Raw genomic sequence first — 21242 nt, 5'->3', positions numbered from 1 at the left:
TTTTAGTTTTTAGTTTTTAGTTTTTAGTTTTTAGTTTTTAGTTATGCTGATATTTATTTACAAACTTATGATGCAACATTACTGTTGATATATATTTTTTTTTAAATTTTAGGTTAGGTTAGGAATTTTTTAAATCTTCATTTACAATAGTATAAACATGGTTTTGCGATATCATTGAAATAATTTACTTACCTTAAAAACTATCACTTTTTGCGGTGTCTGTGATATAAAGGACAAAAACTTTCTCAAATGTTTAAAATAAAACACTTCCTCTAACCAACTGCTATCATTGAATATAATTTTATTTGTTTGTTTCATTTCCCTAAATAGAATTCTAATCATACAAAATTAATTGATTCCTTAACTGTTGCCTTTTGCTTTGCCCTACCCTTAACCCCTTTTACCCCGTCCTTTTCGCAAGGTTGTGATTTCCGGTTGCCTATAATACTTCCGCACTTCCGTTCATTCCGATGGGAGACAAAGATAAACACAGACCGCGCAGGGATTGTGAGTAGTCGTCTTTTTTTTTTTAAATGAATACTTTGTGTGGTTTCCGTTGTCGTTGCTGTTTTGTTCTCTTGTTTTAAAGTAAAAAGATGCTTCGATTTGCTTTAAAGCGTTTGTCTTAGTTTGTTTTCCTGATCAACTGATTTGTAACAACTTCACGCACGATTGCTTGTAAACTATTTAAAATTGATTTAGAAAATAAACATTTAAATTTCACCAAAGCAAGGACCTAACATTAGCGCTAACTTGTTTGTTTTTTTTTTTTTGTTGGGAAATTTCCTTCAGCTCTTCTATCACATTGCTTCGTGGTCCGCGATCGACTTAAGGTAACTAATTGACTAATTCGAACGTGTTAAGTGTGTCTCTGTGTGTTTGTGTCAAACTCAACAAATGTGTATTTTTGTGTGGAATCCAAGTCTGCAAATCACTACCAATCGCATTTCGCTGCTGGTTCATGCTGTCCGTAGCACAGGCCTCTGTTTGCTGAATCAGCTTCAACTAAAGCATCTTTTTTTTGTTGTTGTTAAGGTTGTGAGTTTGTTTGTTCGCCTTAACCATTAAGTTACGCGTGTTTCGCTTGTTTATGTTACATTTTTGTGTGATACTAATCTATGCTACGTTAAGATAAGAAAGTTTGTTGTTTTTTTTCTCTGTTTGTTTTTGGTCGTCGCACTTGTCTCTCAGTTTAGGATCGTTAGTATGTTGTCTTTGCCATACCGAATCGAGCTCACCCTTTTCTTCTGGTGTTTATTTCTGTGTTACGTTACGATTAACGGTTAACGTTTACGTGGTTTCAATTGGGTTCTGACTTGTTGTTGCTTTTGGTTTGTGTTTATTTCATATATAGTAATAATAATACTGGCACAGTTAATACAACTCGTTCAGTATTCACTAGAGTTTATAAACTTTGTTATAAAACTAACAAGAGTAGTAAGTTTAAAAATCGAGCAGGATGAAAAAGGGTATTTGTAACTCGGTATTTTCCTTAGATTCACTTTGTGCTACAATATGTGATGTTTAATGAACGTGACTGTTGGAGGAATGACTTAAAACTTAAGGATTGGTAACGACCATTATCAAATCTGAAATAAAGTAAAGCAACTAAAACCAGAAAGGAACATGGTGACCACTCAAACTCCATTTATGATTTATTTTTATTCAATGGAAACTGATTTGTTCATTTTAAATTAAAAATTTACAATCACATTTATATTACGTTGAAGAAAATGTGTTCGGTTAATTTTAACAAACAACACAGTAATCTCAATTTTTTTTGGGCAAGCGGAAGCAGCCCAAGCGGTAACCGGCATGGTTCGCTTCGTGCTTTCCATAGCTAATCTGGTGACCGCTGTTTTAACAACCTTCCTGAAGACGTTTGAAGAGAAGCGAACCGGTGAGCTCGTTCTTTTTATGAGACAACCATTCTTTCATATATTCTGACATACACACACATCATTCAAGACAACCACGCCAAATTTTTACTATAAAGGAGCGGCCGTAGCTGACTGGTTACGTTGCTCGCTTTGTAAGCGATTGGTCATGGGTTCGATTCCCATCTGCTCCCAACGAGAAAGTTTAGGAAATATAAATTGAAGCTCTGAACATGAACGAAAATCAAAATTACTCGAATCGGGGTTCGATCCCCCGTCGTTTGGATTGTTAAGCAAAAATGCAAAACACTAAGCCATTACGGCTTGGTGAGCTACGACTGGAATTAAGAACACTGTTACCACTGAAACTATATACGCGCTGGGTCTTTGTCCATTTGACAAAGGTTCAGAAGTTCTAAATAACGTTTGAATCCGATTGCTGCAAACGTTCATTAGGGCGGGGCTTGTCGATTCAAGCTGAGATACCTCGCGCACGGCTAGCCTGCGTAGGAATGGGTCACCTAAGCTCAGCAGAGCTAACACCATCCAAATGCCTATGCGAGTTATTTGCATGTATAGAATGTAGATCTAAAAATACATGGAAACAACTCAATTTGTAAGAAGCGACCACGTGGTCCCGTTTGATTGGTTGCACGCACACGCACACACACAACACAGTAATCTCAAATTTCTTAATTATTGTGCCCAGTCTTGACTTCAAATGGTTTTTTCTAGATTATAATAATATCAAAAATATGTTTATTGAAGAGGTAAACAAAATCCACAAAAGTTTCATTTTTGAATATTGAAAATCGGCTAGTTTCCAAGATATCGTCACTTATAAAATGTAGTCTAAATAGGGTACACTTGAACCATTCTCCCTGAATTTCCGAAAGAGAATTTATTTGTTATTTATTTGGCTAAACCTTTGTGGAGGCCTTCCCTATGACTAAGGCAACTAACTCTTGCTGAGCAAATATCCGTATGACCTTTTTACAAACAAATCGAATCAAATTATTCGCTCTACAGCATTGCCATGGCATTCTCGATTACGAGATTCCTACTCGAAACTTGGTGTTCGAAGGCTTGATTGTTGAGGCAATTGCAAACCTCTTATACACCTAGCTTCCATTCCAACCCCGGATTCGAACTGACGACCTTTGGATTGTGAGTCCAACTGCCTACCAGTGACTCCACCGAGGCAGGACCCAAAGAGACGACTCCTACACTTGGACTGAGCTATCGACCTAACCCTTTAGGTTAGACCGGGGCCAACATTTACTTCCCCATCCGACGGAAGGCGTGGTCAGACAAATCTCGTCTCGAAATTCGCCACCGGGACCTTCTGGGATCGAACTCAGGCCGACTGGGTGAGAGGCAACCACGCTTACTCCTACACCACGGTCCTCCAAATTTACAGTTTACAAATTTCAGTTTCCTTTCAAAATGCTTTTGATCTGCACATTTAAAAACATTCACAAAATATACCTTGGTTTGCTGAATCAAATTTTTATGTGTTTCTTTTTTTATAAACATGAAACATTCGTGAAATTTTCCGATCTTATTTTCATTTTTTTAAATCAAGACTAACATATCGAAAGGGTGATGTTTGGCCCTTTTAAAAAGTTATTCTTGATTTAAAAAAATAAAAATAGTGTTTTAGAAAATAGAAATTTCACGAATGTTTTAATTTTTAACATTGAAAATCGAAAATAAAAGTTTGGCTGGCTATATCTTGAAAACGGCGATATGATTGCGAAAAAAAACTTTTTGATTTTAGTTGATTGCACTTAAATTTCCATTGAAAATGTGAACTCGTACAAAGGATCATTGTAGTTTTATCGTTGTGAATAAAAATATCACCAATCGTATGTAATCATTTGTGTATTTACCACTGACAAACAGACGTAAATCACTTTCTTATTCCAAAAAACAGCAATTGAACGGCTAATTTGAATTATTGAAAACTCACCGCGGCAATTTTAAACTCACTACCACTCACCATTCACTCACTCTATCAACCATTTAAAGCGATGCACACGTTCTAAACTAGGTGGCTCTAGTGAGAAGCGACCGATGGATGTTTAATAAAAATGTTCAATGATTTACGTCAGTTTATCTGTGAACTTACTACAGTGCCATTCCGTTTTTGGCAACACGACTTTTCGACACATTTCCTGTTGTCGAAAATGACTGATGATGAGTGAGACTAACTTCATTTTTTTCGAAAACCAGCCTAAAACTTTAGACAAAATTGAAAAAAAAACTTGAAAAAATTAGGCAGATATTTGGTAAAAAAAACCGTGTTGCTGTATTTCTAAAGATGTTATCGGTATTTATTTTAAAACACAAGTCGAGTGGTCACCCTGCACCTTACCAAAAATAATAACAACTAACATGAGATAAAAACGACAGGGAAATTGCACCACTTTGTGATGATACTGAACTTGTCTTAAGTTAATTCAACCGATCAACGCAATCGGAGGGAAGAACCAACTGGATCTGGACGGGATGTAATGCTTCGCTAGGTGTTTAGATTTTAAAATTCACTACCGCACAGACGGTATTGTTTCTGTTTGCTATAGTTTCTACATCGTATAGTTAGGTTAGCGCTCAGCTGTTATTATGTTTTTAATTTTTCTTAAAACGTCGGTACTTGGAACTTTAACTCGTCTTGTTCACGCCACTACACGAACTGAAAATAGGTAACAACGCTCTCTCTCTCTTTTTCTCTGGTCGTAATATGAAAAGCATTCTCTCTTACTCTCTCTTTTTGATGTAACAATGTAACTAAACGCGCGAGCTTAATTTATATTCATTTTCTTTAATGTGTGTGTGTGTGCAAAACGTGCGATAAAATCTCTGTTTTTTGGTATTTTATCTGTTGTTGTTGTTGCAACAAAATTTCTACCGTATTCACGCTATAGTTTGGACTATTCCCTAAATGTTTCGTAGGCTGCTCTCAACTCAATCAATAGAATCTATCAATCTGTTAAGGGGCTTGTGATGTGGGGTCTATAAACTAGCTCAACTTGTGTCTACCTCTTTCAACTCGTTTGTTTACTTTTTGTTTGCTTACATAATAGTGCGTTCTTTTTTACTTTTTTGTTTGGTTCTGGTTTCGGATTACCGCTTGTTCCACTCGATGATGATCACGTTGGTGATACTGGTGAACATGCACACGTCACATCTGAGCCTTAATTCTCAGAGACGATCTTTGTCCCGGTCGAAGCTCATGGCCTTGAAGATGGAACCTCGGCGTCGTTGCTGCTGCTGCTGCTGGCTTGGCCCTGCTGCCGAGCTCATGCTGGCCATCCGTCGCAGGTTGTGCTGGTCCAGACTGGCTGCGCGGGGTCTCCTCAGCACCTCCAGTTCGGCCCCGCTGCCGTCGGTGTCCGTTTCGCTGCGTTTTCGGCGTCGCCGCAGCAGCCCGTCGTGCTCGTCCACGTCACTCGGGAAGTCCGTGCTGACACTTTCGCGCTTCTTCAGTTCCGCCGCCAGCATGCGAACCTCCCAGTCGTTGTGGTTCATCTGCTCTTCTTCCTCTTCCGCCTCCTCTTCCTCCTCCTCGTCGACATCGAAGTCATCGACGTAAAAGTCATCGTCACTGCTCCGACTGCCCCGGTTCTGGACCAGTTTGCCCGACTCGCTGGCGAACTCGTCATCCTCCTCCTCTTCAACCTCCTCCTCCACTCCCAGCTCCCCTGTTTCCTCCTCCTCACCCTCCTCTTCCCCTCCCTCCTCTTCGTAGTTGTTGTCGGAATGTTCCGAGCTGGAACTCTTCTCGATGTTGACGATCACGCTGTCCGAGATGATGTTCCCCGTGAGTTCCGATATCACAATGTCCCGATACGGACTGCGTATCCGGTCAACGGCGGGTGAGGAAGACGCACGGCGTGGAGGAACCGGAGGTGGAACCGCCGCGGCAACGGCGACGGGCGGAGAGTCCCGTCGGTCGAAGCTGTCCTGGTCGGTGCTTTCGTCCCAGCCCGGCGGTGGCGGTCGATTTCGGAGGGGCCGATGGCGGGGCGAGCTGCGAGGTTTCCGGTTGCGAACGACCTTTGGCGCGCGGGGTGCGTCCGAATCGGAGTGGGGCGACGAGGCGAAGATGGTGTCGAGGGAGTCACCGCGCTGGAAGAGTGGAAACAAGTTGTAGCGTAAAGGCGGTACATAGCATTCACATACAAAAAAATATGTATCTATCCTTAGAAAGCTAGAACCTGTCAAAATGACACTAAGAAGCACAGAGTGCGCAAACTGCGAGGTCAACCACACGTCGAATTATCGCGGCTACCGTCAGTGGGGGTGACTATGGGTCAAAAAACGATACACCTCTCGTATTTTCTTAATAACAAAAACAATTTAAATAACATCGAAAATCTTTCAACGTAGATTTGTTCTTAGATAGTTTACTAACATTTCCCCAAAATATGGTGGATTTTGATGAACACTACCTTAAATGCCTATTGTTTGAAAATTGACCCAATCTCACCCCTTAGAGGGGGTGACATTGGGTCAAATGAAACTAAAATGATGCTCAAATACAACGATATGGTAAAAACAAGTCATCCAACAGTGTTTCTTGTTCGAGGGAATCGTATTGACACGCTACAATGTTTGAAGTGGAGATTTTCAAACATTTGGGTAGTTTTCGAGCAATTCTAACAAAAATATTAGAAAAATAATTTTTCGAGAGGTCATTTTTGGCCAAAAACGTACCCCAAATTTAGACAGCTGCCAAAATAACAGGATTTGTTCTAGGAACGAGATTTTTTCAGCGAAGTAATCTTAAGATGTCCCCTACACAACCCTTTCAACAGAATTCATTTTCATTGAGAAGAACCTGAGAAATTGTAAAATCCGTCAAAAATCACTTTGACCCAATCTCACCCCTCAGACCCAATGTCACCCCCACTGACGGTATGCAGCACTGCCTTGGTAGACTAATTCTGTGTATGGTTTTCGTTCATGGCACACATGAACAACGGATAATTTGAAGAGATACAAACTATCAAAAATAGCAAATAAACTCAAACTCACCATAAACGGCAGCTCGTCGGACGACCGCGAGGTACCACTGCCGGAGGATCCCTGCCGTTGCTGCTGCTGCTGCTGCTGGAACACCAGCACATCTTCGTCCTCGTTCCCGTCGTCGTCGTACGCCCTCAGCGCCACCAGCTGCTGATCCTGCTGCTCCCGCTCCATCTCCAGGATGCGGTGCTGCAGCTTTGATATGATGTCGTCCCGCTTCTTCACCTCCAGCTCCAGGTTGAAGAACTTGTCCTGGAACTTAACCTGTATCTCCTTCATATGCGTCTGGATGACCTGCTTGATGCCGAGCAGGACCTCGCCGAAGAACTCCTGCTCCTCGAGGGAACCTTCAGTTTTGACGGAAGGGGGAGGGTGAATGGTGGAAAAAGAGCAAAATATAGAGTAGAAGCGGAAAAGGGCGGGAAGAGAAAGATTTCGATTAGAGCGCGTTACTTTTGAGACCACGTCTTCTTTAGAACTCGTTGACCGATTGTGTCGATTGCTCCTCAGTTCTTACATCCGAAATACACAACGTGTGTGTGCGGCGACAACATCAACAACTCTAACCATCAATGTCTACAACATTGAACATTCGGTAGCGCTACGTAATTCCGGCTTAGCCCAACGTCCTGGTTACAGTGGAACCGCGATGGTTTGGACGATGCCATACAATCGGGGTTCTGCTGTAGGCGGAAAAGGTTCGATTTCGTTACTGATGAAGTGTGCCAATCAACAAATCGTTCCGAATTAATTTTTCAACTGTACAGCGGGGGTTGAAAGGGATCTCCGGTGATGTGCTTTGGGATACGTGTGTTTGTGTGTGAGAGTGGATTGCTTCGGAAGTTGTAGGCGTGTTACGGTCCGAGATTAGGCCGATAAGGCGGAGAAAGGTGAGTCTGTCAGTTTGCGTGTGGGTGAGAGTGTGTGTATTTGTGTGGAAAGGGGATGATTGATGAACCGTTCGTTAGCATGCAAATATTGACCAGATTGGGCGCGCAGAATAAAGAGAAAGCTAGATTTACTATACATCGAGCACGCAGATTCAGAACTTGAACTACCGGTGGACGGGATGATGTTGCCAGTTTTGCCTACTCGAGTGCTGGCAACGCTTGAGGATATTCGACATTGATGGAACAATAAATTGCGTATTGAGAAGAGACTGTATCAGCCACGGTCTCAACTCTGCTGCAGGCTAGCAGGTATCATCGCTGAGTCTGTTTACCGTTCGTATTATAACCAGGGTCCTCTAACAATGCGAACGGAGCACAACCTACATTGTATACTCTTGTTGGAGGCTCTAATACCCAGAAGCTGCTCGAAGCCACAGCCAGCAAACGGCAGAGATTAGATTGATTAGTTCACCGGGAGGAGGATACAGCTTGTCGTCGTTCGATGGGTTTGGGATCCGGTTGATTGCTACTGTTGGGACCTGGAGTACGGATCCAGGCAATTATTTGCTGGTCACACCACATCGTGTGGGTAGGTGTTGGTCAAACAATCAAAGGGTTTAAACTGCAATTAGGATGAGTGATTGGTGACGTTGATAGTCTTGCTTGGTACACAGTTCAGTACAGTTTCTCTTCCGGTTCTTAGAATGAAATGATGCTTGTAAATTCAGATTATGCTAGATTATCGTTTGGAAAACAACTCGAAATGGTTATTTACTTTGATTATTCACGTACACTTCAACACGAATGATTTTAGCTCAGTTTCAAGTTTTAAAAATAAATGAAATAAGTTAATGTTTTTTCATCTTTTCAAAATTCTCAATTTTGTTAAAAAAAAAATCGGAAAAAGAGACGTAGAATTTTCCAAATAATATTGCTCTTGTAATGTATTAAGCTTTCTGTTATTCTTTTTTGCATAATTTTTTTTGAATGTATCCAAGGATATCAAAAAATGGTCTATTTTTTCTAATTCTCCGTTTTTTCCGCATTGTGATAAAAAAAAATCAAAATTTAATTGATTTAAAATTCAAAAATGAGCAATATATTCTGAAAATTTTGAAATCAATTTAAAAAATTCAAGTAAACAATTTCATTTCAATCATGTTTGCGTGCTAAATCAACATCGCTTGCTACTACTATTACTACAGTCATCCCTCAAATTCGGAACAGTTTACAGATCGGCCAATGTTAAAAACATCATAGAAAATCGATAATTGAACTTAGTGATTCGCTTTTACTTTAATTGTCAAGTTTTTCTTGCGATCTTTTTCGAATGCTGTGTTGAACAACTGCAAATTTTAACTTTTATATTCAGTGTTTGAAAAAAAAACTTTGACCCTTGAAATCCATAAATTCGGAACACTTTTTTCTTACGGATGTAAACTAACTTTGGTTTTCTCCGTCGTCACACTGTAGTGACAATGTGCACTGTTGGCCATGTTTGTTATTTGAGAAACTTGTTGAACATCAACCAATCACAAAAACATTTCGACATCGTCGTGTTATCTTGTCGCACCCGCCATTTCGACGTTCCGAGAAAACGCGTTTTAATGTTTGACCTTGAATAAACAAAAACGAAAGCACGCAGTGTAAACAATAACAAACACGTTTTGTTTGGCTGATCATTATGCGCATTGTCCCAAAGATTGGTTGAAGTTGGTTGCTGAGGTCCCGAGTTATAATCACAAAATTTAAATTTAATGGTTACGGTAGTCTAACTTGCACGAGCGTCAAACGCGTTCTGACCTGGAATCCCTTTGGCCAGTTGTCAAACTTACATCAATTTTCAGTGAGTGGCAAGATAGCACGACAAGATTGAAACTACTTTCATATGTAAAGTGACAAAAATGCACGGAGTTTTATCGGATTTCGTTGAATATCTGGTGATCTGTGAAGGTCAAAAAGGCGAGGCATTGTGAGCTGCACAAAATGGCGTTCTTAACTCAATTTGGCAGAAAATGCACGTACGACAAGCTAGCACGACGGCGATGATTTACAGTATTACAATTACTCAATGCCGAACAAACCTGCAAATTAAACGTAAATATACGAATAATACTCTAGCGATCGCGATAGCACGTGTGATCAAATCAACCGTGCGTGAATGTTCTGTGTGTGAGTGGCTGTGTATTTTGTGAGTGAAACGAAAGCAAATCCAAAAGAATTCTACTACTGAGAACAAGCGATGATCGTGTGCGTGTGTGTGTCATGGGATTTAGAAGCGTTTTTTTTTCTGGCGCAAGCGCGGCATCGACGAACCCGTGCCCGCACGTACGTACCTTTGATGATCTTCCGCTGGCCGCCGAACGCCGACAGTGACGACCCTTTGGACGGTGAATCGTCCGCGATCGAGAGGTCTCCGTTGGCGTGGAACACCGCGTCCGGTTCGTAGTACCCGTTGTTGCTGACGACGGCAAGGGCCTGGTGCGAGGTCACGGAGGTGTCACACGTGGTGGGTGGCGTCGGCGGCGCGAGCGGAAGTTGCGAGGTCGCGGTGAACTGGATGTTCTTGGCTACCGTGGAGAGCGAACTTTCCTCGCTCGTCGAGTTGGTGGCCGTGTTTGTCGTGGTGGTCGTGGCACTCGCGATCACGGTGGTAGTGGTGGTGGTCGTGGTACTTTGTGCGCTAGGAATGGGAAAAAGAGTGCTGTCTTCAATAGACTCACGTACATGAACACTTGCGGGAGGACTAGAGAGTGTGTTTCTATTGAAGGTAACGCTCTTTGCGAACTTGCTGTGTCTAGCAACGTACCCTTCCACCGTTTGGGCTCGCATCAGCTTCTTCAGCTCCCGGTTCGGCATGATGCCTTGCCGTTGGTCCAGGGCGACCTTGTCCTCGGAGAGCTTCTTGAGGATCGATTTGAGCTGGCGCCGTTCGGGCGTTTCGTTCGACTCGGGACTGAGCGGGGTACTTCCGACGAAGGAGCCACCGCTGTCCGTTCGGTGGTGCTGGTGTGTTACGGGAGAGGCACTCTTGGAGTGGGAGCACGCTATGCCGGAACCTTCGCTTTTGCTGCGTGACAGCTGATCGATCGGTTCGTAGCCGGCGTTACTGCTGTTGGAATCGGTACAATCTAGACTAAGGCTACGGGTTTGCATGGCCGATTCGAGTTCGGCCAGCTTTTGGCGTTCGTTCAGTATCTTGAGGCGCTTCACAAACGGCAGTCCGCTGTACTCGGGCGACAGGTCGTCAACGGACACGTAACTTTTGTAATCCTTCGGTTCGCTGGTCAATTGGATCGGCTTCGGTTTCTGTTTCATGCGAACGCGGGCCGGCGGTGGTGGAGGTTGCTTCTTGCTCGTCATCACTTCACTGTCGCTCGTGCAGACCTTGTCGACGAACGTACTTTGGCTGAACACTTTTCGCGGTGGTTGAAATACGGACCCGCTGGCCGTGGTCGTTGGGGGCGCGGAAGAGATCGGAGGAGGTGTGGTGGACACCAGCGAGGATAGGTTCAAATCCGCCGGGATAGAGGTTTTGTGGCGGCTCTTCTTCGACTGCTCCAGGATCGGCGAGTCCTCGTTGAAGCTGTTGTTCAAGCTGGTGTAACTCCCACCCACGCTTACCACCGTGGCCAGCTTCAGCTTGGACCACGGCTTCAACTGATGATCATCGCCGCCTCGTTGCAAGTGCCCTAGCGATCGGATCTTGTCCTTTAGCGATTGCGCCGCCGATGGCTTGGCAGGTTTCGTTGGCACGCTCGTCAGCAGGTGCTGGCTCATGTCGGTGGTTTCGGCGATGGTCGCTGGAGCCGCAGCTGCCACCGCCGCACGGGACTCCGCTTTGGACTCTTGCCGTTGCATGCTCTTGATGCGATCCTTGAACGATACCCGCATCGAGCTTTTCCCGTGGTGAGCCGCGGCGCTGGTGTTCAGGATCGGGCTTGGCGGACTGGCCTTCACCTGGATGGGAGACGTCGGACTCAGGCTCTGAATCAGCGACGGTGAGCTGGATGTTGTCTGGTTTGAAGCTACCTGGAGCTAGAGAGATATAGGGAAGAGAAAGAGGGGACATACGAGAGAAACTATGTTAGGGGTGAACTCGTAATTATGTTGTGATATTTCGTAAAGAATTCGTTAATATTCTTATAGTAGGTATTGCTAGTTCGCTCAGCTGGAGTGCTCTAGGTCAGTGAGTTGAGTATACTTGGCTTGGTATATTAGTAGTACACATTTACAGCAGTCATGGTAAGGCATTCGAACCGGGATGAGAGATGGCTAGTTTGGTATGAACAAGGCGGATTATATATGGGTGAGACGACAGTCGGACAGTAGAGAGTACGAGACATTGAGGAAGTTCATTCACAAAGAGATAGAGACAAAGTGTTTTGAAGGCAGACATGCGCTTTTAAGAGGAGGCATCACTAATTTACGGCACGATGGTCCTAGAGTTCCCTCCCTTTATCAACAGTTTAGCTTATACGTATTTCCATGTTCGAGGAGAGAGTTGACAAAAATTCAGTGTCTCAATCAAGACTCACAGTTTTGCATGCAACATTTGCTTCTTAATTTCCTTGGTTGATCGAATGCTAGATAGTGAGCGAGTGAGCAACTCTCTTTTTTTTCTCCCGTATCCCTTGTAATGCTCCAAATGGATTGCTCTCATAGATCAAAACAGCGAAGACAAGATAAATGAGAGTTTCTCTCTTGCTCACTGTCTTGTCTCGTTGAGAGGGAGACAATGTTTTTTTTCTTATGGAGAACTGTCACGTTATTCGTTGCTCATGCTCGATGAATTTAAAATCAAAGGTTGAAAGTTGAAGTTTGCAAAGTTCTTGTTGGTGCAGTTTCTAAGAAATATATTAAAATAGTGGTTGAATCCAATGCTGGTGGAACATTCCAAGTGAAGAGGTGTCATGCAAAGAGAGTATGAGTTGGCGATAGTTGGCACTTCGAGGAGATTAGATGAAAACCGAAAGACGCTCATCTCTCTGTCACGCAGATTGAGACTCGCAAAGTGATCCTGACCTCTGTTCCAGCGCTTGAGCACCCATCACCGTTGTCGAAAACATTTCGAGAGAGAGAGAGACACACGACCCCACGACCCAAAACCGACCACCGACCCCCCGTGTCGAGAGAACCTTCCGTGCTTCGGCCGTGATTTACCTTCGATTGCGCGTCCCGGGCCTGGCGGTCCTCTTTGGCCTTGAGCATCCGGAGCCGCTGCATCAGTGGCAGCCCGGCCCCGATCACTTCCGGTTCCGGCTCTTCCTGTATCGATTCCTGCGGTGATATGGCAGATGTTACGTGAGTATGTGGCGGTGGCGGTGAGATTATTTGAGCGGTGGTGGTGCTTGCGGAGGCCACGTGGCCCATGGCGGTGGCACCCGCGGATGACGCCTTTGCGGCACGCTCTTCACGGTCCTATGATTTTTTTGGTTTGTTGTTTTGTTTTTGGGGGTTTTGAAATTTCATGTTATTTTGTTCCCAGCGGCACCGGACCGGTTAATTTTTACGTTTCGTATTATACATGGTGTTTAGAGGTTCGGACATTGATTTTTTTTGGTGGTGGTGGTGGTTATGGTGGTTATTTGTGGGGTACACGTGCAGTTTACACACACATAGAAATAAAGGAAAAGAGAAAAGAAAGAAAAATGCTCTAATATCTAGTAAAGACTATTCGGTATATACAGTTTAAAGGATTTACACATTGATCATAAGTGTCATGGAATGCGGTGAGCTTTGGCGTGTTCGAAAGTGTGAGTTTGTTGTGATAGTGTGAAACACGGTGGGGTTCTAGCCTATGAACTCTGTACAGTATCCCTCGGTAATTGATTTGAAAGTGGTTGTGTTGAAGTGGTGACATTTTTATTAGTAACTAGGATCTAACGACTGACAGCTGTCAAAAGCACAAAACCACGTGCACTGAAATCGGAACAATGGGATTGAAATGACATCATTAATTTGACAACTGTTTTTGACGTTTGAGGTTTTTTAAACTCGTCATTTGATAGCTTGTGTGCAATATATTTATATTAGATAAGGCAAGGGAATGATTGAACGAGAGGAATCACAAATCCGCATAAATAATTTCAAGATTGTTCAGGTGTAAACCGAAAACGCGATCAAAAATTAAAGTGAAAGAATAAAGCTTCTAACTGCTTATTTAATTGTCGGTGTACAGGACGCCGCACTGTTTAAACATTTTCTGGCGTACATTGAATTTTGCAGCCCAAAACCAGTTATTGAATTGGAAAATTAAAATTCTTTTTCAAAATTTCTTTTCTTGATTTGTGTGCACCTACGTCGAAGACCAAGATTGTTTACTTTTTGCTCTTTGGTCTGACAGTCTTGGTCTGACAGATTTGGTCTGACAGCTTTATCATGGATTTTGGTCTGGTTTAGGTGAGGGATAGGGCACAGCACCTTCCTGAGATAAGGTAAGGCGGGATTTCCCAGCTGTCAAAATGTTTTCTTGTATGGACAATTGTCCACGTGGTTTATGGATGGTCCCTAACCACGTTACCTCATTGTTGGTTGGCATTGTAATTGAAACTGTGACAGTTTAATGCAAATCAACTTAAAGGTAACGTTGAGTACTAGCGGTCTTGAATGTCACCACCTTCTTGAGTTGTGTCATAGGCTGAAGGAATAGTTCAGCGAAAAGCAGGTAAGCTACGGTTATTCGAAGGATTCTCGGGGTATAGAGTACGGTTTTGTCGCACAACAACATAGCACCATGAGGTTGTGTGTTCACAAACAGCTGCTGGGATGACTGTAGCCTACGGTATGGGGGATCTCTTGGTCGGCGTGCCTCACGTGATGAGCCCAATGTAAGTTAACATTGAGGTAACGTTACGCCCGTTTCAAGTGAAGCACGTCGACTGAAGGGTCTATTGTGTGTAAGCAGGTACGGTATAGTAATTGGTCTAAGCTAACACTTGACTTTGGGGGTCAAACTGGTTGGACTTGGTGTGTTGTGATGTGAGTCCTGTGGTTCGTGTCGGATGAGGATGATGTGCGAGATTCTGTTTCAGGGTGTACACTTCAGGTTAGTGAAGCGTTCTTCTTTCGACTGTAACTGACTTGTTTCTCCTTGAGGAGCCGCAGCCGCTGCAGCAGTGGAAGCCCTGCACCGATCGGACTCGGCACCTTGTCGTGGTCCCGGCCGCCGCCCTCGTCCTCGGTGTGCACCTCGTCCGACTTGACCCGGGGCATCCGGCGCAGCATGGTTTTGGGCGTTTTGCTGCTGGCGCTGCCACCGCTGCCCCCACTCGTGTTGCCACCGCCGCCGCCACCGTGCAGCGGTTGCATCTCGATCGATTCGTTACTACGTCTAGTTGTTCCCGTCCTGAAAGCCCCGGACATCCGTCTGGTATTAGTAGAGATTCTTAGGGTTAGGGGGTGACGGCGATGACCTACCTTGATTTGCGCAGCGCATTCTTAAATCCCTTAACATCACTTCTAAGCTTATCTACGATACGTTTTGAGGCACTATTATCACTACTATCACCTTGGTTATTGTTGTTATTGTTGTTGGTTACGTTTGAGCTATGTTCAACGCCGTGTTCCTTCGCGGCGTGTTTGCTGGCGTGCTTCTTGTTCACGCAGCGCACCTCCATCAGTCTTTTGCGTCCCAGCGTTTGGAGGATCTCTTGTGCTTCCGGGTAGTCCTTCATCGCCGTCAGGACGTCCTCGCGGGACAGCGAGAACAGCTCCGAGTAGCCGACCGACCGCACGTCGGCCGTCCGTCTGCAAAGAGAAAAAAATCACTTGGATCATGCGAACCTCCCCGCTCCAACGCAGCTGCCCAACTCACTTGTTCAACCCGTCCAGGTTGAGGATGCCGATTTCGCCGAAAAAATCGCCCGCCTTCATCGTGGTCAGCACCTTGCCCGTCTCGCTCAGCACCTCCAGGATGCCGTCGGCGATGATGAACATCTCGCGGGCCACCTCGCCCTTCCGGCAGATCGAATCGCCGGGCGTAAAGATGTACGCCTTCATCTTGAGCACCAGATCGTGCAGAAACTCCGGCTGGCACTCCTGGAAGATCGTGACCTTCTTGAGCACGCTCAGGTTCACGTGCAGCGCCAGCTCCGTCTTGAGCTTGTCCGGCAGCAGACCGAGCGCCGTGTTGATGTCGCCGCCGCCCTGTATCCGGCCCCGGGACCAGCTGTAGTCGTACCACCGCAGCACGCGCCGCTTCATCCCGCCGGGCACCTGGGGGAAGGTTTAAAGGTATCGAAGTGTGACTGCGAGAAGTTCCATGAAGAGCCAAACCCACCTTGTGGTGCCGCATGTACGTTTTGGCGCCGTCCAGCAGCCGCTCAAACTCGAGCCGGTTCGCGTTCCGGTTTGTGATCACGTTGCCGACCTGGCCGACGATGGTCGCGAAGATGAACACGCCGATCAGGTAGCTGACGATCGTGAACACGTACCTTGGGGGGAGTTTTTGAAAAGTTTTGGTTATTGTGGGATTCCTAAGCAAGGCAGTTGAACATCCCTCGAGCAACGGAGTAAATCAAAGTTTTCGAATATAATGGCGTAGTCAGAGTGCTGATTTCAAACAGAGTCGGAAATGACTTCTTTTGGAGGCTTTATCGATATCTTGAATATATTTCCATTTAAACAAATCTTTTGTTTTCACAGGTTGTGCAAAAAGGGTTGTTGTTTATCAACATGTACAGTGAGTCAAATATTTGTCCGTACCCCCCCGTACGGAAAATGTTTGTGATATAAAAGTACATAAAATTCGACTAAAGTGCCATGTTTTATACATCAATCGACGCGGCAGAATGTTCTCTTTAAGACACTGTCATTGGATTTGCAAAAAACTTTTTCTTAAAAAATACAAAAATAGTTTACTGAAAAAAGTCAAAAAAAGAGGTCAAATAATTGTCCGTACCCCTTGTAAAAGTACAAAATCTGATCGATTTAAGTGAATTTATTTATGAAATGTTGTTTCTGTGTCAAATACTTGTACCTCTAGCCAGTTTGTGACAACTTTGAACTTCTGATAACTTTGTTTAGTTAGTTTATATTAAGAATTGGTTTAAATTTAGTTTTTTAAAGTAAAACTTATCAAAACATAAGTTTATAAACAACTATTTTTATAAATTTGCTATTTTATGTTGTAAGAGTTCCTATTTAACAAGTTTCAACAATATTTGTTCGAAATATACATTGTTTTCATCTTTTTTATTGACATTTTTCGACCAAAAATACTGTTTCGGAACAATACCGTTAAACAATCCGGATTGTCCCGGAACCGGTTTAACCCCTCGGAGGGAAATTTTGTGGTGGTCAGATAGAGGACAAAAAAACCCACCTCTTGCAATTTGAAGCATCCAATTTTGTCCACTACAGCCCGATTACGAGTCCCTGGAGAGAGTTCGGTTGTCAAACGCGCAAGTCACGTCGTTTCGGGTTCCGCAAAAAAGTGGTTTCTATGGTGTACATGTTGTGAATTTCGGGTCGAAAATGGTCTTAATCGTTCGGTCGTGAAGTGTTCTTTCCGGGGATTATAAAATATTCTTTGTTTTTTGAAGTTTTATGTAGATTCAGACCAATTTAATTCATGGTCGCTTCTTTTAATTTTGGCGTGGTTTGGCAAGTGAGAGAAAATATAACATCTCACACAAATACACACGTGAAAAGTGTAAGAGTGTAGTTGTTACCTTGCCGGAAGAGAAAAAGGAAAAATGCTCTCTGCCCCGGTGTGAAGAAGTGCTTGGAGTTTCAGCACGTTTCAGCTTGTGCGTGTTTTCTCTTTGGATTTGAGAAAAAGAGCTGACTTTTGAGAGAGAGAGTGAGAGGCTCGTGGTCTCGTGGTGTAGTGTTGGTGCAGCAAAGTCTTGGTTGTGTTTGCGTGTGAGCTGGTTGGTTCGCCGATGACATTTTTTTTTGTCGGAGCGCGCATCTTGCGACAGTGTTGTGCGTGTGTGCACTGCACACTGAGCAGTGAGGGGGGTTTGTGGGGCGGCTGACTGAAGTGAGCTAGATGTGGAGTGATTGTCCACATCAAGAGAGGCGGCTCCTCTCTCGGTTTCTTTGTTGGTGGCTGCATTTGATGGTGCGGAAGCGAGACTGCGATGGCATCAGCGCCGATGGCAGCCCCGCGTGCTTGCTAAGAGGTGATGGAGTACGGTTCAACGCTCGTCCGTCGCCCAGAGAGAAGGAGGCAGCATCGATCAAGTAAAAGGAAGGCGTCTGCGAAGCATGCTTTGCCCCGGGTGAGAGCGTTCTTTTTGTGTTGTGTGTTAATGCCCTACTTGATTTTGTTCGTATTCTATTGTGCTTTATTCTCATTCCAATCATGCAGCATTAGTTTTTAAATTTTTTATATTTTTCACAGCTTCCTGGAATCATATTTAAATTAACTGCTAATATTTATTTATCTATTCACTAAATGATTTATTTATATTGTTATGTCATTCCTTGTCCTATTCCTAATCCTTAATTATATCATTTCCCCATATATTATATATTCGAATTGCATAAACTATCGATACTATAAAAAACAGCCATCTGGAGCATTTGTTTTTAAATTATTGTTATTTTTTACAGCTTCTTGGAATTATTTTCAAATTTAATGTCGATATGTATATTCATCTATTCACCATATGATTTATTTAAATGTTCAAATTATTCCTTATCTTATTCCTTTTCATGTATCTTACCATTTCCTCATATCATATATGATCAAATTGCATAAACTAGTGTCGTTAGTTTATAACTATAACAGGAAAGGAACCATCTGGAGCATTTGTATTTTAAATTATTGCTATTTTTTACAGCTTCCTGGAATCATTTAGATTATATATATTATCATCACTAAACTATATGCTTATTACATAATACACTACAGACTCACACTTACACTTACTAACTTCCAAAACATTTAATACTTTACGCATTCAACCATTTTCATCGGCCCGATGAAATTCCCCTAACCCCCATTCCAAACCTCCCAAAAATATTCCGTTCACTTTTAAAAGTCGCATGGGTTCCCTGCACTTTTGCCACTAGTGAACAACAAAACCATCCCCTCCCAAATCCCCACGGGACTGTATGGGCGTAGCCTTGGAGCACAGTGTGGAAATTTACTTTCTTAGATATTTTTGGTTGTACCGGGCATCAGTCAAATTGTCTAAGAATATTGAATTGACCATTGTGGCACCCCCTACAGCGTGGTGCAGACCCGTAATGCTATGCTATGCTATACAGCCCGATTACGAGTCCCTAGTCTGAAATTTGAAATTTTCAAATTCCCCAAGCAAAACATTCTAACCCAGGCCGGTACAGAAATTCTCAGCACGGAAAGTGAAAATTTCAAATTTCAGTCAAGAGACTCGTATTCGGGCTGTAGTGGACGAAATTGGATGCTTCAAATTGCAAGAGGTGGGTTTTTTTGTCCTCTATCTGACCACCACAAAATTTCCCTCCGAGGGGTTAAACCGGTTCCGGGACAATCCGGATTGTTTAACGGTATTGTTCCGAAACAGTATTTTCGGTCGAAAAATGTCAATAAAAAAGATGAAAACAATGTATATTTCGAACAAATATTGTTAAAACTTGTTAAATAGAGACTCTTACAACATAAAATAGCAATTTTATAAAAATAGTTGTTTATAAACTTATGTTTTGATAAGTTTTACTTTAAAAAACTAAATTTAAACCAATTCTTAATATAAACTAACTAAACAAAGTTATCAGAAGTTCAAAGTTGTCACAAACTGGCTAGAGGTACAAGTATTTGACACAGAAACAACATTTCATAAATAAATTCACTTAAATCGATCAGATTTTGTACTTTTACAAGGGGTACGGACAATTATTTGACCTCTTTTTTTTACTTTTTTCAGTAAACTATTTTTGTATTTTTTAAGAAAAAGTTTTTTGCAAATCCAATGACAGTGTCTTAAAGAGAACATTCTGCCGCGTCGATTGATGTATAAAACATGGCACTTTAGTCGAATTTTATGTACTTTTATATCACAAACATTTTCCGTACGGGGGGGTACGGACAAATATTTGACTCACTGTAAATTGTTTTTATTTTATTTTAGAGAGCCTGTACAGAGTAGGATGTAACGAAATGGGTCATTTTTGCGGACATTTCAGGGCATGATCCCCAAGGTGTACTGAGCGCAAATCCCAAATATGAGCTTGGTTGGTTGCGGACTTGGCGCTTTGACTTTGAAGTTTAAATGGGGTTCAACCCGTAAAATTTGTGTGTTTTGGTTTTTTCAAGTTTGGAGCCCCTTAACGGTTTTTGCATTTTTCAAAAACCTCATGAGTTTATGATTTTATGTAAATAAAAACAAGCCATAGTTTTACCCTGAGTGCTGAATAGTGGTTCGCAAAACGGCCTCAATTTTGAACTGTCAAAGTGGAACCAATTTACTGTTCGCCACAAGTAGAGAGTATTGTTATCGATCATTTAAATAATGTTTTTTTTTTTCAAGAATAATTTTTTGGCTTTTGAGGACCTGATGTTGAAGTCAAGAAATCTTTAAAAAGTTGAAGGCGAGATCGTCATTTTTTATAATTATGAATTGAAGTTGTTTATGGAGTCGATGCGGTTGTATCCATCCAGAAGCTGTCTTAATCTTGATTTGATTCCGTTTGAAAACCTACGACACAAACAATTTTCCAGCAAAAAATATCAAAAACTAGCCAAAATTAAACACTGATTATAAAACAACTCACTTATCAGTAAGAAAAAAAGTCATGCTTGTGCTTGAACAGCTTTCTTATTCAGCAATCCCACACGGAACAAAATCCGGTCGGCGGATCCGAAAAAATTTCGCGATGAAATCGAAAACATTGGCTGTTTTCGAAATCATCACAAATGTTTCCGATTTTGAAAGATTTATTTTCGCATTTGGAAAAAAATGTTTGCGATATCGCAAACACCAAGTTTACCGTGCCCTTTTCTGTGGCGCCCGACGCAGCCAATGCGTTACGCTGCTGTCAAAATCAGCAGCTCGCGCAAACGGCTTAAACATAAACAAACAGAAATTGCGCTGCAGTATTTTTTTTTTGTTCGGCAAATCGCGAGTGAAATAATTATTAGTAAGTTTTTAGTGCGCTAACGGTATGTCCGGCGGTAACGAGAATGCGGGTTTGAAGTATCATAGGTGGCCGCTGAAGTCACGCGATTATTCCACGATACAGATGGAGAAGAGACCCCGAATCTCGTCTCGCAAAATGCGTAAAATGGGCCGACTGGGAGCAAAGCCACACACTGATGTGAAAGGCACCCACCTCCGGACCCGTATTTTTTCTTTAATAAAAAAAATATTTCTTTATTTGAAAAAAAAAAATCCTAAAATTTATAAAATTTCTAGAATATTTTAAATTCTAAAATTTAAAAAAAATCTCAAAAATTCTCAAAGATTTTCAAAAATTTCAAAAAGTTTTCTAAAATTATCTAAAAATCTCA

The 21242-nt window shown here is 42.6% G+C and overlaps 1 protein-coding gene across 10 annotated transcripts in view; it reads right to left on the bottom strand.

Moving 5' to 3' along the window:
- Positions 1 to 422: 422 nt before the first annotated feature.
- The window catches only part of LOC120417112 (uncharacterized), a 162698-nt gene continuing 141878 nt past the window's right edge, over positions 423 to 21242 (bottom strand). For 6 of the 10 annotated variants that reach the window (XM_052710309.1, XM_052710311.1, XM_052710307.1 and 3 more), the window contains 8 exons: positions 16080 to 16233; positions 15615 to 16015; positions 15218 to 15547; positions 14882 to 15146; positions 12962 to 13219; positions 10135 to 11836; positions 6918 to 7255; positions 423 to 6008 (listed from right to left, as the gene is read on the bottom strand). In XM_052710309.1, coding sequence (XP_052566269.1) covers positions 5082 to 6008; positions 6918 to 7255; positions 10135 to 11836; positions 12962 to 13219; positions 14882 to 15146; positions 15218 to 15547; positions 15615 to 16015; positions 16080 to 16233 — 4375 coding nt within the window. In that variant the 3' untranslated portion in view covers positions 423 to 5081. The remainder of the gene's footprint in view (positions 6009 to 6917; positions 7256 to 10134; positions 11837 to 12961; positions 13220 to 14881; positions 15147 to 15217; positions 15548 to 15614; positions 16016 to 16079; positions 16234 to 21242) is intronic. The other 4 variants (XM_052710312.1, XM_052710314.1, XM_052710310.1 and 1 more) reach the window with 3 other exon arrangements.

Source organism: Culex pipiens, chromosome 3 (genome assembly GCF_016801865.2).
Source record: "Culex pipiens pallens isolate TS chromosome 3, TS_CPP_V2, whole genome shotgun sequence".
In the NCBI taxonomy this organism is placed as follows: domain Eukaryota; kingdom Metazoa; phylum Arthropoda; class Insecta; order Diptera; family Culicidae; genus Culex; species Culex pipiens.
The sequence above is the reverse complement of the archived record's forward strand: the minus strand, read 5'-3'. Positions and strand labels throughout refer to the sequence as shown.